At 39.7% G+C, this 22,573-nt stretch overlaps 2 protein-coding genes across 8 annotated transcripts in view; one reads left to right on the plus strand and one right to left on the minus strand.

Annotated features, from left to right (window-relative positions):
* The window catches only part of VEPH1 (ventricular zone expressed PH domain containing 1), a 189,783-nt gene that overhangs the window by 100,463 nt on the left and 66,747 nt on the right, over positions 1–22,573 (minus strand). For all 6 annotated transcript variants that reach the window (XM_045029716.1, XM_045029712.1, XM_045029713.1 and 3 more), the window contains 2 exons: positions 7,875–8,041; positions 4,988–5,197 (listed from right to left, as the gene is read on the minus strand). In XM_045029716.1, coding sequence (XP_044885651.1) covers positions 4,988–5,197; positions 7,875–8,041 — 377 coding nt within the window. The remainder of the gene's footprint in view (positions 1–4,987; positions 5,198–7,874; positions 8,042–22,573) is intronic.
* Positions 1,735–22,456, plus strand: PTX3 (pentraxin 3). Of its 2 annotated transcripts, XM_045029718.1 has the most exons (4): positions 1,735–1,793; positions 16,151–16,217; positions 16,678–17,208; positions 21,111–22,456. In XM_045029718.1, exons 1-4 carry the CDS (start codon positions 1,791–1,793, stop codon positions 21,725–21,727), a joined length of 1,218 nt encoding a protein of 405 aa, XP_044885653.1. In that variant the 5' UTR covers positions 1,735–1,790; the 3' UTR covers positions 21,728–22,456. The 2 variants fall into 2 exon arrangements, with proteins under 2 accessions (XP_044885653.1, XP_044885652.1); XM_045029717.1 differs by lacking the exon at positions 1,735–1,793 and having other exon boundaries at positions 15,956–16,217.

Raw genomic sequence — 22,573 nt, forward strand, 5'->3', positions numbered from 1 at the left:
CAGCAGAAAAGTGGCTAAAGCAATACACATCTGTTGGGATCTCTGACTCTCTCAAATGGGAGAAAGATGGTCTAATGGACTAAATACAGACCCTGAATCAAATGCCTCAGTTCTAATTACAGCTCTGCCACTATTAGGTTTAATTAGTTAGAGATTGTAAAGCTTTTGTGTGCTGTGAGCTGCTAAGAATTGTTCATAGAAATGAACAGCTGCTGCACGGGATTGGTCAGTAGCAATTGCTGGGGAAGGTTAATTTTACTAGGTTCCCTAACCATCCTCAAAGGCAGCAACAAGCTAATTTTGGCTCACTCTGCCCTGCTAGCCTGGGTTTTGACACTAATGGCAGATAAACGTGCTGAGCTGAAACAGAGGTCTGATTTAATTCTCGTAAGATTTATTTAATTAGATCTAAATGGCCCATGCTCTAGTAGAAATAGTAAACGTGATTTCTTCTTGTGCTCTTTCCACCATTGTGAGCAGACAGCTATTGCCTGTCTGTTGTGGCACTATATACTGCAAATCAAGAGCCAAAAGACAGAATTTGCCTTATTGCAACAAGTGAAATCAAACAAAAAAAATGGCTTTTGCTTGTATATTTCAGTCCATTATTAAACAAAAGTGACATCCTTAGTCTAGAAATGCTCATGGGGATGGTATATATACACCACTTGCTGCCCCGCCCCTCCCCTCCATCAGTGCATTCTAAAAAAGTCACCAATTGATTTTCAAGTACAGCTAGTTATACTGACACTTAAGCAAGGTACAAACAATTACTTGGAGCCTAGACTTCTGGGGCCCCTGCAGTCTGCACTGATTTATCAGCCCTTGCATGCTTAATCTCCCCATCAACCAACTGGACTGTAGAGGAAGAATCACACCTCCAACCCCTGAGCTCTTCCCCTGAACCAGAATCCAAATGGTCACAGCCCAATTTCCTCCTTCCTCTGCATCAGACTCTCCCTTTAAATAAAAGCAACTACCTAACCTAAGTTTATGGGAATGGCAATTCCCCATCCATCAAAACAGTTGCATGAAGAAGCATTTTCCCATAAACGTCACCACATTCCTGATGTGTTCTTATCACATCAATTTATTCTTTGCAACACTAGTGATGGACACAACTTAGCTAGATATAACTTGAGTCTGTCTGAAGTACACCAGGGCAGGCAATGTACAGTATAAGAGAGTCTCTGTTGGGTTAAGTCATCTCAACTGCGCCTTTATCTTGATAGCTGATCATTTATCAGAGCTTGCAGTCTTCCCTTAGTTCTGCCTATGGCTCCTTCTCATCAAATATATGTATTACTTCTATGTGCTGATGTCTGTCAGTGAGCTGTGAGACAATCTGCAGAACACAGAGGCACAGTGATGCCTCACAATACAAAATAAATATTTCGGGATGAAGGGAAGATGGGTACTAGGAGAGAGTATTTACTCCAGGAGATCCTTTGTAGATCAATATCACTATTTAGGACCCTGGATATCATCTGTAGTTAAGCAAATGAAGATAATTATAACAATAATCAATTGTCATGTTTCCAGGCATAACCTAAGTACCTGTGTGGGGTCAGGAAGTTTGTTTGTTTGTGTTTGATGTGTTTGTTTGGGGGGGTGGGCAAGCACATGGTTTCAGTACTTTAAGATATCTTTTTTCACCTTCCTTGGACATATTCACTATTAGTCTCTACTGGTTGCAGGGTAGAGGACGAGATGAACCAAAGGCCTGGAAGTTAGGAGCCTAAATACTTTTGTAGATGTGGCCCAACGTCTGATCCAGGAATGCAAATCTTATGGTAAATTCCTAATTTAAGAATTTAGGGAGCACCTGCATGCAGGACATTTATATTCTGTCTACTACTGGCAAGTGGCTGAATAGTCTAACTGCATCTTTTATTTAGATCAGGTAGTCACTGAAGAACATGCTGGAAGCAGCAGTCACATTAGGAAAGTGTGCACATTAGGAAAGTGCGTACGCGCGCCTGCACTTGGTGCTCAAGTGTGATACAATAGCAAAATTTCCATTTGTGCAATCTGTTTCCATATGTTCCTTTTCCTGATTCATCTGCATTTATACACCCAATATAGTCTGCATTAAGTTTCAATTCCTGAGTCAGAGTACTCTATAGTGGAGTTACTTTAGTGTCTTTCCATATATTTGACCTCAGGGAATCAATTCCATCATAGAAATTATTCAGAAATATGAGTTTCTGTTAATATAATTTATATATTTTACTTTTTTGACTCTGCAATCCACTTGCAGGCAAAACTTATGGGAGGGGCTGCAGGACTGGGCCTAAGCCCAAGATGAATCACTGATATAAATAATGATCATTTAGCTGAAGAAAGAAAACTAAATGTTGAGTTACATTTTTAGAAAAATGAATGCTGTTGTCTCAGGAGCAAAATACCATTATGCTGATATTTTAATAGACAATTTGAAAATAAACTTCAATAAAGGATTTTAAAACATTTAAGTTGTTCCTTGATATTCCAAAGTTATTCTACTTCTGATCTATACAGAGAGGGTCAGTTCCTGTAGCCCTTACTCAGACAAAGTCCAGTTGACTTCAGTGGGAGTTCTGCCTGAGTGATCTCTGCGTAGGATGTGAGAGGAGACTGTAGGATTTATCCCTTAGTGGAATAAACTAATCAGGTTATTGTAACATAGGTACCACTACTATGTTTCTGAAAATGTTTACATTTACTATATTCCACGTATGTTCTGTCTATAATCAAGTTTTGTCACAAATCTAAAAATATGAATCATTTACCAGCTGTTTGAATTCAGCACAACTTTAATTTTGATTTTACAGGTTATTGATTTGAAACTGAAGGAAAATGTCTATTAATTGTGAATGACACATAGACATGGTGTGTTCTGAGGACACTGAGCCCATTAGATAGAAACATGGCATGCCATAAATTCTAATGAGGTTTTATATTCATTCCGGTGAATGAATGTATATAAAATTCACAGGAATGAATATAAAACCTCATTAGAATTTATGGCATGCCATGTTTCTATCTAATGGGCTCAGTGTCCTCAGAACACACCATGTCTTCTGAGTAGAGAGTACTTCGCAGGTTTCCGGTGTTAATCTCAGCAAGGGTTATATTTCTTAGTACTTGCAGATATCAACAAAGTAGAAGAGCTTGTGCAGCATACGGGGTTGACAGTCACTCCACTATAAATCTAAGGATGGACTATGACACAGATATTACAAAGTGATTGAACATATTACAGTGCTTTCCTTGACAAAGCCCTATATAGTTAGTGATTTAGGGCATTTAAAACAGAAAACAGACCGAAGTGGCTTTGTGTGTGTGAGTGATGTTACCCTCTATTGGTTGAACCACCAAGAAGATACAGGATCTACTACTACTGTTAATTAGATACCTATCATTTAGGAGTGGAAGGACAGGGGTTCAGCCTCCATCCTCAAAGAGTGTATGTATGAAAGAGATTTATGTACTATAGCTATGTCTGTAGTACCGGTATATGGATTAGTTAAACATGCAGTAATTTATTCACTATTTGCTAATTGTGGTCTCCATTTAGAAAGACATCAAGATTTCACATTAGTGAGTAAAGCACTAAAATGGGTAGTCTTACTGGTGCAAGTTATTAGCATGATATGCAAATTCATTATTCAGCCATGCACCTCCCAGTAGAATTGTGAACCTAGATCCTTTTGCAGCATGCTGCAAGATTACTCAAAGGAGTGGGGCCCTGTAAAAAAAAATTCAACCATGCTCACTCAGACAGGCTGCCAGGAGAGAGGTGAGACGTACTGAATTAGAGTGGCCACAGCATTAAAAAGTCAACTCTTACCTCCCACCCCTACCCTGGAGGTATTAGAGATACTGACACTTTTGTCTGTACTTAAAAAAGGAAATGACCTGGCAACTATAGCTAATGAATGACAGTTGATGGCAGCCACTGTACCTTGTGCTATATCACATGATGGTCACAAAGGAACTCCTTTAGATCTGCGAGCACACCATGTAATACAATCCTCCCATCCAAACTTTTGTGGACCTTCCTATTATTCAGAGTTAAAAGACAGTATGCAGAGTTGGAGTTTCCAGAATGTGTTCCCACTAATTTTTATATGTAATAATCCCATTGGTCCAGATTCTGATCCCAGTTACACCAGTGTAAATCCAGAGTAACTCCATAATGTCCATGTAGTCTTTCCAGATTTACACTGGTGTTCCTGAGATGAGATTGTGGTCCATCGTCCTCAGGGAAAAGTTTCAGTTTAAGGACATGTGCATAGAATATCCAATTAACTATGGACCCAAAGCCAAATATTTGGATTATGTTATCCAAATAAGTTCATATTTCACTGCCTTATTAAAACAACACTGGGGACTGTTTATTTGTTTCTTAAATTTAACAACATACAAAGGCTGCAGATTTCCTCCTCCCCCCAAATGCTCTGCCTTTAATTTAAAAATTAGATATTGCAGTCTCACTTGGCTTTGTTATCTAAATGATGATCTTTTTGTGTTTAATATATAAGCTTTAAAGAATGACTTAAGAAGAGAACAACTCCAGAACCCATAAACAGAAAAGGAGACATACTGTATCTGATGCATGGTCCTAATTCTTCTTTAGACTTTTATCTTTCCCTGCCCTCATCCAGTAATCTTTTGTGGAAAATTGTCCACTTCCAGATGAATTCATGTCTCCCTTCTTCAGGACCCAGTACTGTATCTACATTCCTTCAGATGGCTGGACATGACTGCAGCCAGCAATTAAGACACCCAGACTGATCTCTTTTGCTATCGGCTTGCCTATCCACCCCAATGTTACACTTGTGACGTACTGTCTTATATGTACTTGGCAGTAATACTGAGAGTGTGTACAAATTGGGAGGCTTGGTTGCAAGGCCAGAAGGTACTGAATGGGGCCTCTCATCTTTTACTTAGGGCCCAGCAAACAAAGGGAGGAAAACATGTTTTTAAAAAATTAGTTATTTACCTCATCAACGTGCCCAACAGCTCCATAGATCTTTGCAGTTTGTCCAATCAGGCTTGGAAAACTCTCAACAATCTCTTTCAGCATTGGAAGAAAACTGGTCAAGGCTACCGGTTCATAGCCTGATATTTCTATCAGTATATTTAGGATAATGTCATTATGGTTAGGGTCTCTTAAGTGACCAATTAGAAAAGGGATACATTCTTTTAGCACCTATAAAATAAAAAGGGGAAATGAATCAGAAATATATTTGTAATGGAGCCAAGACAAGTACTGCAGATGGCAGTGATAAAAGAGCAATTAGGTTTTGATTTTGAACTATGCCAATCCATTTTTGGAATATTAAAGATTTTCCACCTGTGACGATCTTCGCACACTGAGGTCAAGGGGAGTTCAGTTCCACACATGGAACAAGTGTGGACTTTGCCTTAAGTTCTACATGCAGAAATGCAACATTTCATAATTAAAGAAATGCTTAACTGTTGAAAACCAAAACTTTCTCCTTTTGATTTGTACGAGACTAATGCTATGTTTTATTGATTAAAACAATTTGTGAATGAATCTCCCCAGTGATGCAGTAAATTAAGGATTAGTAGAAATTCTTGCTTTCCCAAGAGACTGACTAAAACCCCAGGACTAGTGGCTGAAACAAAGACAGGAATAAGGGGCAAGATCCTCATCCAGTGTGAAATGATGTAGCTCCATTGACCTCAGTGTAGCTACAGCAATTTATAGCAGCTGAGGATCTGGTCCTTAAAACTGAATGATTCATTAAGCAGTACATAATATGGTCAGCTACAGCAGCGTCAATACTCCAGTATGTGCATGTTACTGAGTGACTATTAAGTGTCTATCAATATATATCCAAGTCAGAGTGACTGTTGTCATATAGATGAAGTTTATGTCATCACACGCTACTATTGTAATACATGTATGTGATGAGAAGTAAATGTTGAATGTGACTGTGTCACTGTTCAATGAATTCTGGAGAGTTACTGCTCATAATAATGAAAAAACATTAGTCAGCATAATGAAGATATGCTGACAGTATAAACTGTTAGTAATAATAAATAATACTTAGCACTTATGTAATGTGGCATAGCTTTGAAGCACTGTAGAAACATGCAGTAGTTTAAAGATGGCCATGGTCAAGCATATAGATTTGTATGGATCTGGATTGGGTAATAAGGGCATGATCCTAAGTCCACTGAATTTACTGGGAATCTTTCCACTGTCTTCAATTAACATTGGATCAGGTTTTTAAAGCATATTTGTATATTCCTTGGTTTAGGCACCCTCTTTTCACAATGGCTCATCCCATTTTTACTAGGAAGTGCATGACTCAAAAAGCAATGTAGCACATAGCAATGACAGTATGAATCATGTGAGGAAAGTGTTTTGACCCATAAGCAATGGTAAAATGGGGCCCATCTGACTGAAAAGTATCATGTTCTCAAAGGGAGTTACATTTCCTCTGTAACTGTATATTTATTATATGGTTTCCTTGGCTACTGTGGAGGGCGGCATTAAACTACTGTTGATTTTTAAGATGATTTATTAAATGTGTGCTCTGTAAAGTAGCCAGCATTGTACCCACTTCTAATGTTCTGTGCCTTATAAGTGTCATGCTTGTGTAAGTAGGTGTATCATTTTCAAAGCACAACATCTTTTGCTCTAGTTGCTCACTCATATTCTGGCACTAGTTCATTTTAACTTGACTTCAAACATTATTTAAGCCTTTTTAGTACATCCTTATCTTCAAAAAGGAAATGTAATGATGAGAAACAATACATAACTGGCAAAGGAATAATCAAAAGTGGTAGGAGATTTTAAGCTAAAATGAGCTGAGTCAGGGTGGATAGTCTCCCATTTTAGATCCTTCATCCCTGGCCAGATAACAGTGCCAGCTTTAAATATGCCCAATAAATCTTATCTGACAGCCTAAGGCAGCCTGTACAGATTAGCTGAGTCCATTAAACTTCCATGGACTTAAATTACAGTAATTAAAGAACATTTGTGAAAATCTGGCTCTTCGAAGGTTTTTTGCAAATATGTAGTGTAATAGCAGCACACCTTATGTAAAATAGTTACATTACATTCCCTAACTCAGTAAAAATGTCAGCACTCTGAACATTTTCCTGGCAATTTGACTATCTCTTTAGCAGAGCTGAGCGAATAATTGGCAAAAAAGTAATTTATTTGGCAAATTCAGTGTCCTTTTCTTCTTGCAGAATATCCATGGGAAGATAGTAATTTCCTTGCATTTTTTCAACCAGCATCTCATAAATTTACTACATGGATTGATCATAAATATTCAAAATTTGAGCTGTGTTGCTTAGTTGTAATTGGTTGAATAAGCTGCCTGGTGAGGTTCCTTGCCAGCCTGACCAAGTGAACAAACACGTCCAGCACACAAATTTATCCATTTGAATTTAAAGTTCAATTTTCACAGATATTCACCCAGATCACTAAAGTGTGCTTTCCAGCAGCATTTTTGTAGGTAAACCCTCTATTGCTCAAATGTTTGCAGAGAGCAAACGCAAAAGAGAGTGTGGCTGAAGCAAGTTCATTTACCAAATCCAGGACAAAATGTTTGCAGTATTGTTTGAGCTTTACTTCTGTCTAATAGATTTTCAGTGTGGGAGTCATGAACAGGTCTAGCAGGGTCAGGATCACCTTCTCTTTCTCTATGGCTACTTGCAGGGAGTCCCGAAACCTTTTCTATTGTAACATGGGAGCCTCCTGGTATGGGAAAGGTTGAGAACCACTGACCTGGTATGTGCAGTACATGGGACACTTTACTGTACCGTCAGGATGTTCTGAACAACAGAAACTCTCCAAAGAGTGAATAACCTTATTCCACTGGCAATGTCTGGTATTATACATTTACCTCAGGTTGCTTTCTCCTTGCCACTATCTGAAATAGCCTTAGAAGGTGGTGTTGTTCTGCTTGCTCCAGCTGAGACATCAGTGCCACCAGCTCTGTCAGATGGTTGTTAATTGGCTGTGTCTGCTTTTCATACACAGAAGGCAACACGCGCAGCAACATGGAATTTCCTGTTAACAGAGTGAAAATAGAGTAATTCCGAGAAATGTGTTTCAAAGCTTTATCTGCCATCTTGGCATTTCTGATACCAACATCCCTATAGCTAGATACCTCCATACAGGTGCGGCATGTTAATAACTTTGAATTTTTGAGAATCATGGGGAACATAGAAAAACAAAAAGTTCACAGATGTACAACATGTATATTGGACCAAGAAACCAGAGAACAAATTACTGAAGGAGGAATTTCACTAAGTGAAGCAATATGGGGAAAATAGAAAACTTTTCCTATTAATCATTATTTTCAGCCTTGAGTTCAAGACCATGTAAATGAAGGCTGGCTCATGAGATCTCAGATTTGAGTGATATTTAACTGAGACCTAAAAGACAGAGTAAGTGTAGTTTTAAATGAATCTGAAAAAAACAGAATGCACAGTAACTATTTTTTTCTTGTTTGCTGAGAATAAAAGGCTAAAATGAAACAACCAACATATGGAAACAGTATTTGGTTATTTAAAGAAGTAAACAAGCATGAAGGTAAATTTGAACATAAGTGGTTAGGGTGCCATTTCCAAGAGTCAAAGGGAAGAGATGAGAGAGTCAATCAGAGAGAGACATGCAAAATACTCTCACACATTTTCTAACAGTGTTTGAAGATGTGCCTGCACAATTTAATTTGAAACCAAGTCTCATATAGAAATGTATAACATAACAAGATATACATGCCTGTCTTGGAATGTTTAGTTACATTTGCACGACATATGGAAAACATCTGCCTATCGCTATGTAGTATGGATCCACTTTCTAAATCCTTTAAAGTACTTAAAGTCTCTGTGGATTTGGTTTCCAATAGGAACTGGCATATTGGCCTCCTGCTTTTTCTCCCATTTTAATTTGTGCTTTGTAGCTATGGAAGATAAACAGGCCACTCACTGGATAGTAGAAATGGTTCATATGTGTTAGCTGAAAAGCCAGCAGTTAATACATTTTTACAACATCAAACTCATGAAAAACACAGTAAAAGCATAATCGAAAATTGACTATGAACTAAAAATCTAAAATGCAACTTTGAACAGCCTCAGGGTTATTTTTCATTGTGCCAGCTTGTAACCACCCGCAGAGGCCATTACACCTACAGGAAAATGCAGCACCTCCGGCCATGCCCCCATCTGGGCCCCTACTCTGGAGAGGAGGTAGCATAGAGCTAGTTACATCACTAAGGAATTCCTGGTTCCCCATACAGGGCAGTTTTAAGAGGGCAGAACAAAGGGGACTTGGCAGGGTCTAGGATATTACCCTATAATTATTCATCTGTGGTTACTGAAGATTTCTCAACCATGATCAGAAGCGATGTGCTTTATATCCACCATATACACTAGGAAAGTGTAAATCCCAGCTTGGTATTTCCCCCTCTTCCACTCTTGTGCAGCTGGAGGGCCACCCAACTTTAATTTTCTGCACCAAAGTTTGTTTCATGTCGGCCATGCTGTAAATATAATGTTTGTTAAGCAATTTGGAACCCTTCAGGATGAAAGATTATATGGGACAGTCATAAGGGAAAGGTATTTTCTAATGAATTATCCCAAAGGAATTAGCAGACAGTGGGACTAGTTCAGTTTTGGGTCATATTCTATCCACATTCTTTGTGCAAAACTCCCACAGATATTACTGCATGAGATTTTAAAAGCACCTAATTCATTTCGGAGCACAAATCCCATTGTAAATTAATGGGAGTTGTGCTCCTAAAACAGTTAGGTGCTTTTGAAAATTCCACCCAGCTGGACTTGCACGGCAGATTAAGGGCCACATATGGCCTCTTTATTCTGTAACAGTCATACAGCTAAATACCAGACAATAAGAGCTACATTGAAAGTGATGTATAACATTGAGGAAATTGACCAGTATAACTACAGTGGAATAGCTGGTATAACTAGGCTGTTTCCCTGTGTAGACAAGCCCTTACATGTTGGTAAGTAGGGCTAGCAGTTTCAATTTACATAATGATGGGCCAGAAGACGACAAATTATACTGACTTAAACTTCCCTAGATTTACCCTTGAGTTTGAATATGAACCTACATTTCTAATGATTAGTGTAAAGGAGTGTGCCAGCCCTGTGCACACTTTTGTGGCTAGGGTTGGCACTGCAGGTTACTTTCTCCCAGGTGAGCATCAAACATTCCCTGTAAAGGGAGCTGGAGAGTGAGAACCAAAAGTGACACACTAATAAAAAATAAGTGTGTTTCCTTTAATCAAGTCTCCTGGAAGGTGCTTGTGTAATAGCAGTTCAAGTGACCCTTAACTCACAACTCCTGGTTTGCAAGCTCCTCAAGCAACATCTCAGTCTGTTCAGGTTTGTCTTCTGGAGCCTGGGAGAGCAATCATCACCCCTGGCAAGCTGGATGGCTTATGCTCCTGTTTAAACAGGTCATTACTAAAACGGAGCAGGGAGACTCCTTGATTACACCTAGGCTATCCTCATTGTAAGCTCCGGGCTGACCCTTAGAGGGATAGTACTGTCCTTCACAAGTAGGTTAAACAGATTATATTTTCTCCTCTGGACTATTTAGAAATAGATCCTGCATTCTTTCCACATGCACAATTCCTATTTACTTCAAGGGGAGTTTTTCCATGTCCATGTAATGCAGGATTAGACCCCTAAACCCTATTAACTGGTCAAATTCATTGATGGTAACCTTAGGAAAGGATAAGCTTTTCATGCTCCTGGACAAAGAAAATTCATCCCAGTTGTGAAAAGGGGGAGTGGAAGGAATTCAGTTGAGAAAAGACAAAGAACAGTGCTGGAACAAAAGGCTAGACAGATGTCACAAATGAGACCTGGTCTACATTTAAAAGTTTTGCTGGCATAGCTATGGTGCTTAGGAGTGTGAAGAAAATCACACCTCCAATCAATATAGCTGTAGCTTATTTTGTTCAGGGAACTTGTATAAGCTATATCAGGAAGAGAGTGCTTTTGCCACTAAGTTGTGTTTCCACTAGGAGGGTTTCCCCAATATAGCTATACCAGCATACCCTGTCTAGCCTAGACCAAGGCTGAGATGTCGTGGGTGTGCCATCTTAAATCACAACTTATTTCTTGTTGATGATGTGATATCAGTTATGTAAATTAATAGTAAGTATGCAGCCTGGGGAAACAAGCATTTTAAAATGCAGGTACATTACAGTTAGTAACACTGTAAGGTAGCAACTCTACCTGCTGTACACAGAGAGTCGAATTTTGCCCTGGATTCTATACATCTGTCTTAGTTATTTATATGGCCCCCATCACTGCAGTTTCTGCTGCCTCTCAATCTTTACTGTACTTAGCTTCGCAACACCCCTGTGAGGAAGGAAAGTGTTATCTTCATTTTACATATAGGGAAACTGAGGCACTGAAAGGTTAAATGACTTTCTCAAGGTCACACAGGAAGTCTATGCAGAGTAAAGAGTTCAGCCTGGATCTCCCAAGTCCTATGCTAGTGCTCTAACCCCTGGAACTTCCTGCTTTTCACCCATGAAACCACTCTGAACTCAAAGGTATTTCCCAGATGAAACTGAAGGTAGAATTTGGTCCAGTGATCTAAAATCATAATGAGAATTTGCCCGAGTATGTCCCTGACTAAGACAAATATAAAGCAAGAGAAAAGTTAAACTAGAATTGTCTGGATTATTTCAGAACAACATTTAAATGATCTCACTGGCTACGTATATGGAATTATTTTCTAAATTACATTTACAAAACAATTGAATAAAGCTGAAAGTATAAACTAGCAAACAATAGACACAAATTTGTCCTTGCTCAATTTATAGTTTAAAAAGTAAATTAATCCATTATTTTCTATTATCCTGACCTGAAAATGGTGCATTTAGCTCTGAATATATGATGCCTTTTTCTTGTGTGTGTGTGGGGGGGGGGGGGGTGTAAAATACAGCAGCCTTTTTTCCCCTCGAGCTCAGTACAGACCAGCAGAGGAGGCAGGCACTTGCCCAAGGACTTTACTTTGGTTCTTGCTTGTTTTGTTGGTCTCAATCTAAAATAAAAGTCTGAACATATTGGTCTGCTGTCTGTGAATGGGAAAACATGACACTGGATATCATCGTTACCCTTTTCTTCAAATTTGTACTCCCAGTTCAGCCTCATGTAAGATTTTCACATTGTGAATTGCACAATCCAGTCAAAAATCACCATGCAATTAGGGATATTTTACGGCTACAGTTAAGCATGGGAGAGGCCCCTGAAGCAGCAGGAGCCCCCAGAGCAATGCAGCACATGCCCCATCCCACTGCACTGGCCTAACTCCGCTGGCTGGCCTGGAGCCATGACCGCATGAGAGTTCACCTTGCCCCTTCTTCACAGGGGAGGCTAAGGCTAGCAACAGCATTAGTGTAGCCCCTTGCCTGCTCCCTGTAACATGTCGTGCTTGGTCCCTGTGCCATACAGTCTGTGCACTCGTCCCGCAGTGTAGAGGGCTTGTAAAAAATACACAATACAGCAGTTCGCTGTAAGTACAATAGTGATTAAAAAAAGAGTGCTTGGAAGCTGCACTATAGTGTTTTAAGACTAGTTCTGTATTAGACTATTATTTTAATGTATATGTATGAACTGAAGGCAAAATTGTCATAGGTGGGTGCTTTAAATTTGGCCCCTTAATCCTTATGTAGGCATGCAAATTCAAGAATGCTGACCTGTCCGATATGTTATTGATGGGGTTTTTATTATTTTGACACTTATTTATTAGTTGCATCAAGGTTAAGGTTAAGATTCTGTCACAGGTATTTTTAGTAAAAGTCAGGGACAGGTCATGGGCAATAAACAAAAATTCACGGAAGCCCGCAGCCTGTCCCTGACTTTTACTAAAAATACCTGGCGGGGAGGACAAACAGCGCTGCCAGGACTTATAGCTACTCCAGCCTTGCTCCTGCGACAGGGGATGACTACTGCTGCTCCAGCCCCGGGGGGCTGACCCAACCCCAACCACTGCTTCAGCAGGCCAGGGACCACTCCTCAAGCAGGTTTGGGGTTAGTCCACTGTCAGCTGTTCATGGCCTCGGGGCTGGCCCCCAGTCAGCTGTTCCAGGGGCAGGGCTGGCCGCCCCAGGGCTGTGTGGCGGCCACCTGTTCTGGAGGTCCTGGGGCTGACCGCTGGCCACAAGTCAGCTGTTCTGGCAGCCGCTTCTCCGGCCCTGCCCCAGAAGAAGTCATGGTGGTCTGTGACCTCCATGACAGATCGTATCCTTAATTATGGTAGCCCCCAAAGGTGCCAACTGAGATCAGGGCCCTGTTGTGTTAGGCAGTGCACATAACTATAGTGAGAGATGGGGAGAACCTTGACATGACACAGCAGCAAAATGAGGGCAGACACATGCATAGAATTAAGCAGTAAGCTGCAACTTTTATTAAACTTTAACAGAAGGGAGAGGAGCTACCCACCCATCACTCATACTCTCCTATATGAGGCATGTAATTGGTTCCAGTGTGGGGGGTTACAGGGTTCCTTACCATATAACCCAGAACATGGGGTAGGCTCGCCCTAGCCTATCCCCCAGGACTCAGCTCTCTGAACCCAGCACCCTCCCCCGCACGAGGGGGACAGAGGGTGCATCAGGGTGGGGACCTAGGCCAACAAGAGCCACAAGGTCTGACCTCGGCCTGCAAAATGCACAAGGCCTCACCCTACTAACACCAGCCCAAGACCCGTCACCAAAATCCCAGGTCTTTTACCTCTGGGAACGCTTCATTTTATTCTGCTAAACGTACTGGTAACTGGCCACAAGTTGCAACAAATCAACACCACCACTCCAATCCCTAAGTTAGGAACCCTGCACGTTCTTACTTAATCCACTGTGGCTTGCAGGTTCTGTGAGGATGGCAAAAAGCTCCCTGGTACTCCGCCAATTGGCCCATGGGAGGAAAAATTCCTTCCTGTCTCCCTAAACAGGTGATCGGCTAGACCATAGCATCTGTCAGGCCAGGTTCCCATTCCGAGTTCAAGAGGGTAGAGTAGGCTGCTGGAACGGAGCTGAAAGAGGCTCCCCATGGCTCCTGCACTGAGCTAAATCCCGGGAGGTGGAGAATGCTGGCCAATCAGCACCCATCACCCCTAGCTGGACTCCTAGGGGAGAAGCTTCTTTGTCTCTTGGTGAAAGTCTCCCTCACTTGCCGCTGGGACTACCCCCTTTCACTGATGGCCCCATCAATTTTCCCTGTCCATTGATGTGGCTGAGTGGCATTTTTGGTACTTATGAAAAGTGCAATGTAATGATGAAGAATGCCCAGTGATTTGCTTATAGGTACAGGGCTACATATTGCCTTTGTTCCACATGCAAAACTCCCATTGATGTCAATGGACACTGTTATCAAAGACTCATTGCAGAACAGGGCCCAAAGAGTGCTGCGCTATCTCATGGCTCTCTCCCTTTTGCTGCTGAATCCAGTTTTAGTAAAGAGCAGAATTTCACTCAGCGTCTGGTCAAGAATAAATACCTTCATTATATAGCAGGGTCTGCCCAGTGTATTCTCCTCAGCTAAGATGGATCTTTTTTCTTACGATCACTGAAGATTACCAGAGGTTCATAGAAATACTAACCAATAGCCAAACACCAGCCGATAGTAATACTTAACTTCATACAGTACATAAACAGACAGATATGGCAGTCACTGGTTAACCATATGAATAGGTCATTGGAAACACAACTCATTTCCTTCCATTCCATAAAACACAGGCCTTTCACATACGATACTTTCCATTAACTCTCACTATTAGCACATAGCTCTTCTTCTGAGGCCTGTAGCTGCTGGAGGGATAGACCATTCGAAACTGAGAAATGTTTGGGCAGGACTGACATTCTATGCAGCCAGGGCTTTTAAGGGATCAGGCTGAATGCGAATTTGACAGTTTCGGTATATACGGATATTGGTGTTGCTTTGTCAAAAATAGACTTTTCAAGGTAAGACAAGGATGTTAAAATAAAATAGTTTGGGAGCTAGGCTAGGAACAATGATTACTTTATCTTGCATCCTTCTGTTGCTTTTTCTGCTACCCTTCTGCAACCCATGGACATGAAAATGACATAGGTTACATGAAAATGCCAAATTGATGCAAGTTATGCTCTTTTACCACATATGATAATTTGTACCCATTATCTAAGTAACTTATACCCATCAATATGTTACCATTGAACTTGACCCAAAGAGAGGACACTGAAACAATAAATGGTTCAAACACTTTGCAAAGTATAACGGAGTAGCTTTAGACAGACAAAGGAAACCTAGCAACCAAAATTTTCATATAGCACCTAATACTAAGCAACAGTAATATCTAAGCCCTGGATGAATAACTAATCCAAGAGTAATCCATTTGGGGCTTTTCAAGTTAATGGAAAAATGTTGGTATTGTATTTTACCATAAATAGTCCAATTATGCAGCTCCTAAGCTAAAGTTACTTCTGAAATAAAATACTTATAGAGACGTTACAACACATTTCTATCTAAAACAATTCCAGCTTTTTAAATTTTTCTTCCAATCCTTCCATGACCACAGACAGATCCTAACTATGAAAGGAATTTGTAAATAGGTCGTCTACAGAAATCCTTCCTTACAAAAGGGATGTAAAATAGCACGAGATAGTAAAATGATTATCCTGCTTTTATCCATCAAATTCACAGTGATTTAGTTCCCCTTGTTCTCTTCTGTCAAACCACTCCATGTTACAGAAGTCTGGTCTCACAGGAAAAGTCACAGTTGCAAAAGCAGCTTTCCCCATTCCTTCCCCTCCTCTAGTTAATCCACCCACACTGTAAACTTTTAAGGTTCAAGATTGTGCAACGTGCATGCCTCCCCCCTACTCCCATCCAAAAAAAATAAAAGTCAGAAGCACTCTTATTACAGCAGTGGCACTAGCGTTACTCATTCATTCGAGATCAGGAACTCCCAGAGTATTTATTAAGGGCTTTCTGTGTCAGACGCCGATAGTCTTGTCTCTGCTCAATTCCGAGAGACCTTTAACTCCAGAGGACTCAGAGACTTTTAGGAAACAGCTGGAGTATGCTGTCTCAAGAAATGCTTTCTTTGACAATTCTACTTTGTGCTTTATGGTCTTCCTCCTCTGCTCTGAACAATGAGGACTATGATCTCATGTACCTGAATTTCGAGAATGAAATAGAAAGTATAATTCCTGCTACTGAAGAAAGTAAGTGGATTTAAACTATTTTTGTATTATTAAACACTACTAAATATAGATAGCAGTTTCTATAAAAACCAAAGAGAAGCTATTTAAATCACACTCTTTGTTACTTAGTTCTTGTAACAGTTATTGCAAACATACCATTTTTCAAACAAAATGAAAGGGCTTTGTAAAAGCAGATTATTTAACACAGCCAAATGATGCAAATACTTTAGCATGTCCCTGCAAAATCTCTCTATACTCCTTATTTTCCAGTTCTCTCTTATAAAAGAAATGTTGGGAATGTTGCTGTGATTCTTAGAACAGCTAAATTACACATTGCCTTATCTTCTGTTTTAATTCAGAGAGAAAGCACTGGTGGTTTAGAGAGCATAGGCAATAAATGAAGAGAGATTTTATTAAATAACTCCTTTGTTTGAAAAAAATGAGTGAAGAGAAATAGTAACATCTGTGTCTTGTCCTTCAGCTATTTCATGTGACTGTCAGCGAGAGCACACGGAATGGGACAAACTCTTCATCATGCTTGAGAACTCGCAGATGAAAGAGAACATGTTGCTTCAGTCCATTGATGAAATCCTTAAGGTGGAACTGCAAACTCTACGAGCAGAAATGATCGAGTTTGTGACTAACTTTGCTGGCACATGCACCACCGCCATTGAGAAAGTCACCTCCCGAGTCTTTTCACAGGTGGACCAAACACTGATGAGGAACAGAGATCACGTTCAGGAGTCCAAGATGCTTCATGAATCTGAGCAAAGAAAGATTCTTGAAGAGCTTCTGCAGCTGACCCTCAATGTATCTAACAGACTCACCCAGCTGGAGAGTGTTTGGCAGAGGACAGCTAAAGTGGAGACAGGTTTTCAGCAGCAAGATAAATCCAGTTACATGGACAGAGGGGACAATTTCACTTTGAATTCTTTGTGGGAAGAACTACAGCAAACAAGAGCTGAACTGAAAGGATCGCAAAAGTGGGCAGCTCAGCATTTACTGCCAGCTGGTAAGTCTATGCCAGGTAGCATTTGTCAGAATTCTCTCTTTTAATACCCTGTCCAGAACAGCAACATTCAATACCTCAGCTAAACATTCTTCTTCTTACGTCAGGGCATGACCGTAAAGGGACAGTTGGAAGTAAGATGTGTGTGTGGTGGGGAAACCCATCAAGCTCTCTGTAAAAAATAGCTGGCAGCTTTTCAAATTTGGAGACCAAAGAAGAATCTAGTCAAAGTTATTATTAGAGTAAGTCAACTCCAACTGTGATGCTGAGGCTAGGAGAGGCTTCCAGACTAAGGCTGTGACCAACGAGCAGTGGACATATTTTAAATAGACTAATTTATGAAATTTTGATGTTTTCTTGCCCTTCACCTTCCCAGCTCCAGATTTCCACCTTAGTTCACAGAAAGCTTTCCTTCGCTCCATATACTGCCAATCTTTACTTTTTCTAACCCAACTGCTGCATCCTTCTGACCAATTCTAGCTGTGAATTGGATCAATTGTAGACCTGAGAGAACATGGGCAATGTCAATGGGCAACACGTAACCAAATGTCATGCTTCTGGGCAAACACTGATCACCCTTGGCGGGTCAGGAAGGAACAGCTTTCCCCATGTATCTTGTATATAGGGTTTTTTTCTTCTTTTGAAGTATGGTATAGTGATGGCAGCTAAGGTCTGGATACCATGATAGATGGATCATATAGACTGATTTAGTATTTCAAATCCTGTGTTTCAGGCTTTCTAAACACCATTGTATGGCACCTGACTGAAATAATTAGAGAAATTTAGGGATGGAAGAATAAACTCCTATATATTACTAACTAAAGAGGTGTGTGAAAAGTTACTACCAACATACCATGGCTCTTTCAAATATAAAGCTCAAACTACTGAATATCTATAATTCCACTTGTTATAAATATTACCAATATAATGATTTTATGGGCCAAATTTTCCAACAAGGACAAAAGGAGCCTGGTACAAAAATACATGCACATTGGAATCACAAAACCCCATATTTGCGTGTGCATGCGCGAAGTGTGGTGTGCAGTTACAGTTTGTGCTAGTGAATATACAGTGATGCTGCAATGTGAGTTCTTACAAAAGTAAGTACCTTTTGTAGGCACACCTCTTACAGCTTTGAAAATGTTGCCATAAATGCAAAGCGTAATTCACACCTGAACCTGTTAAAATAATATTAAGGCATTTTATAACCTTGAACAAAATGTGTCCTATGATGGTAGACCATGAATTCAGCTTTAATTTAGAATAGCTTTGTAACCAGAAGCAGGTGAAAAAATTAGTATATAGTGTCATACTAACATATGTGGGAGGGGACAGTGACAGAGGCAAGGATTACACTGAAAGAATGCAACCAGCAATATTCCTTTTGCTTGCACAAAAATGTTGTCTTTTTCAGATGTAACATGATGGTTACATCATTATTCAAGTCTCTCCCACAATATGCCAAACTTATACTATAAAACAAAAGTGAAACCTCTCAGTCACTTTTCATTTTTTGCATATTTGTACCAACCAGAGAGCAATATGTATTCTGACTAGCATTTAACAATCACATTCCAAACTCAGTTCCACTGGTGTAAATCCAGAATAACTCCAGTGACTTCATTGGAATTACTCCTGAATTACATCTGTGTAACTGAGGCAGACTCTGCTCTATATGTTTTTACAGAAAATATCCTAATATGATATAAAATAGTAATAATATATAGAGAGAGAAATACTCCATAGGTCTCTCTGGAGATCTTCTCCAAGAGAGTTTTCAGCAACTGGTTTTGATTTTTCACATCTTGAATTACTGCCAGACCTACTCTTAAGGGATTTTCTAAACACACTTTTGTTGTTCTTCCATGAAGCTGGTTTTAATTTTGTTTAGCCCTCGATAATAAAGCCAGAAAGTCTGCTAATTAAAAAGCTGTTTCAAGATAGTATTCCTAACATTTTTAAGTAGTGTCTATCCACAGTTGCCTCCCCACCATATGCCCCCCCCAAAAAAAGCCAATGAAAAAAAAAAGTATTGTGCTGAAAGTTCAAAGAAACCAGCATATGAAATAATGCAGCAGCCTAATCCTGGAAGGCAGAAAGAGTCCTTCATTCATTAAAACAAAGATTTTAAGACATATTTTAGCCATTTTAGCTTCTATGGCTTCTTTAAACAGGAAATGAGTCAGCTTAATTGTGAGGGGGGCCTCTTTTACCCTAACTCAACTGGAATATTAATGTATCATATGTTAACTAGACAACAGAATTGAGAATGTCAAATATGCCTTTATTATCATTAGTTACTTTTCTTTCTTGAATGGATTTCTGTTACTGGCCATCACTAATCTAATTTTTGTTAACAACATACTGATCATCACTGATTGGAGATGGGAGAAGAGCTTCTTAAGAAATTGATCTTTTCAGTTCATTTTATATTAATTGATTTTGGGAGCCCAGTTTAGTGCCGTTGAAAGTTAATGACTAAAAGAATTAAAGCAAAGGTCAGAGCAGGCAGGCAGTTTTGGAAGTTTCTCTGCATGGCTCTGCCAATGGTCCCCACACACGCCTGTCTTTCAACGCCCATTGCTTCAGTCCACTCCAGTAGAGAACACCACATGTGACAAATTGTGTGAAAATATTATGGTATGGATAGAAACTCACAAGGGACTAGGATGAGCACACTGAGCTCATTTTCACTTGGGAACTAATCAGGATTTGAATCTAGTCTGAGTAGGTGAAATGTTCCTGTAATGTACTGTGTGACAGATTCTGTTCACAATTACAGCAGTGGAAGTCTAGAATAACTCCTCTGGGGTCAGTGGAGTTGCTCTGGATTTACACTGATATAACTGTGTTCAGAATCTGCATGGTGGGCCTCTTTTTTCCCCCCACTCCTTTCAGTATGCATTTTTATGCAAAAATGTTAAGTAATAAGCTGTAGTATTTTTTCACTTATAATTGTGTTTATCTGAGTCATAATGTCTTCAGAGCATATCATATTCAGAACATGGGAAAATTTTCAAAAGCATCTAAGTGATATAGGAGTGCAGGTCCAATTTTCAGAAGTGACTTAGGCACTTATAAACCTAGGTCTCTTGATAGTCAATGGGGCATAGGCTAGTATGTCACCTAGGCACTTTCCAAAATTGTAGCCATTATCTAATATGGTAATATACTGTATTGCTCTTTATAATGCATATAGTATGTGATCATGACTATCCAATGCCTGGGTTTCACAAACTATGGAAGAAATTTCCAGCCATGCTAACCTTAAGATGAACCTGTAGAGGCCACTGAGCTCCTCCCATGCCAACAGCATTGCTGTTTCCATGACAATTTATTCCTAAGGAGAAAAGAACACTGAGGCACTGGAATAAATTGCCTCAGGAGGTTGTGGAATCTCTATCATTGGAGATTTTTAAGAGCAGGTTAGACAAGCACCTGTCAGGAATGGTCTAGATAATATTTAGTCCTGCCATGACTGCAGGGGACTGGACTAGATGACCTCTCGATGTCCCTTCCAGTCCTATGATTCTAAGGAGAAAAGAATACTGAGACTAAAAAAGGACACGCATGAAACAAAACGTGTCATAAAGAAAGCATGTCATGGTGCAGGCATGCTGTAAATTTTTTATAGCCATTTCTTTGGGAAGACCTGTCTAATCCAAGCAATGTGATTATTTCAACCCCATGACAATAAAATGTTCAATGCATTCATTCTATCATGTCTTCCTACAACATACTGTATGGTATGTGGATTTTCAAAGGAGCCTGACTCCCTTTGGAAATCCCAGCCTAAAGCGGTAAGTTTATGTCAAGAATCCAAACTGTGAATGTACAAATACTTCACCTTTTACAGAAATTAGCTGGGGTAGAATAATACTTCTAATTCTGTTTTTTCCCCCCAGGGTGTGAAACTGCAATTTTATTCCCAATGCGTTCCAAAAAGATCTTTGGGAGTGTTCACCCAACTGCTGACATGATGCTCCAATCCTTTACTGCCTGCATTTGGGTCAAAGTGACTGAGGTGCTGGACAAAACTATCGTATTCTCCTATGGAACAAAGAGAAATCCATATGAAATTCAATTCTATCTCAGCCGTGAGTCTGCAGTGCTTGCTGTAGGTAGTGACCAGAACAAGTTAATTGCCCCAAACACAATTTATCCTGGACATTGGGCTCACTTTTGTGGCACTTGGAGTTCAGACAACGGGACCATATCATTGTGGGCAAATGGGGAGCTTGTTGCTACCACCTCAGAAATAGCAGAGGCTCATATAATTCCAGATGGAGGAATTTTGCAGTTAGGCCAAGAAAAGAATGGTTGCTGTGTCGGAGGTGGTTTTGATGAAACTTTAGCCTTTTCGGGAAAACTGACTGGCTTTAATATCTGGGATAGAGTTCTCAGCAATGAAGAGATAACAGCGCGGCCTAGAGCAGAAGATTCATGTAATATCAGGGGCAATGTTGTTGGGTGGGGAGTTACAGAGATTCTGCCACATGGAGGAGCGCAATATGTTTCCTAAATACTGAGAAACTAGATCCTGAACCAAAGAATGAATTCCCATTAACAACAATATACTAATAGGTACAAATACACAGAGCCCTACAGCCCTGAGTGTCTAAATTCTTAAATAAACCTCAAGAAAAAATAGTATTGTAAGTTTACAAATGAGATATTGTAGAGATTGGATTTGATCTCTGTCTGCTGTCTTGACCAAACACTGAAAAAACACGTCAGAGAATGATATTGGAAAAGCTGTTCTTAAATATAGATAAACTGCTGTCATTCCAGCTGTGTTTTCAGATTCATAACCAGTGGTAGCTACTTGTAGACACTTGAGAGCAGACTTTGGCTCTTACATTGCTAAACTAAACACATGCAAACAAATGGCTGGAACTGCTTTTATAGAACTAACAAGACGGTTGCATTTTCTGAGGTTCCCCATTTGTTGCTTTCATATTGCTAATGCCACTCTTACAGATGAACTATATGAGACTTATGAAGTAATGTTTGTTCTTTATTACTCTTTGTTACTGGTATGTACACTATCATAAAATAGTGCCTTGTTTGAAATATTATTTATGCTATGGATTGACCTAACGTATGCCTAGACATAGTATTCCCCATAATAATCCAGTGTTACCTTTTGAGAAGATGCAGCTGTATTATATTGTAAATGAATTTTGTAATAATTTTATTGAAATTATTTTTGTAAAGTTGTCTTGTAAATAAAATTACTTTATCAAACTGACACTGCTTACAATCTGTCACGAGGATGAACGCTGACAGTAATACAACAATATTCTGGTTTTCTCATCAACAGATTTGTTTTTATTCAGTATGTAAAAGAGCATACAAATATCAACAT

The sequence above is a fragment of the Mauremys mutica genome, chromosome 9 (genome assembly GCF_020497125.1).
Source record: "Mauremys mutica isolate MM-2020 ecotype Southern chromosome 9, ASM2049712v1, whole genome shotgun sequence".
Lineage (NCBI taxonomy): Eukaryota > Metazoa > Chordata > Testudines > Geoemydidae > Mauremys > Mauremys mutica.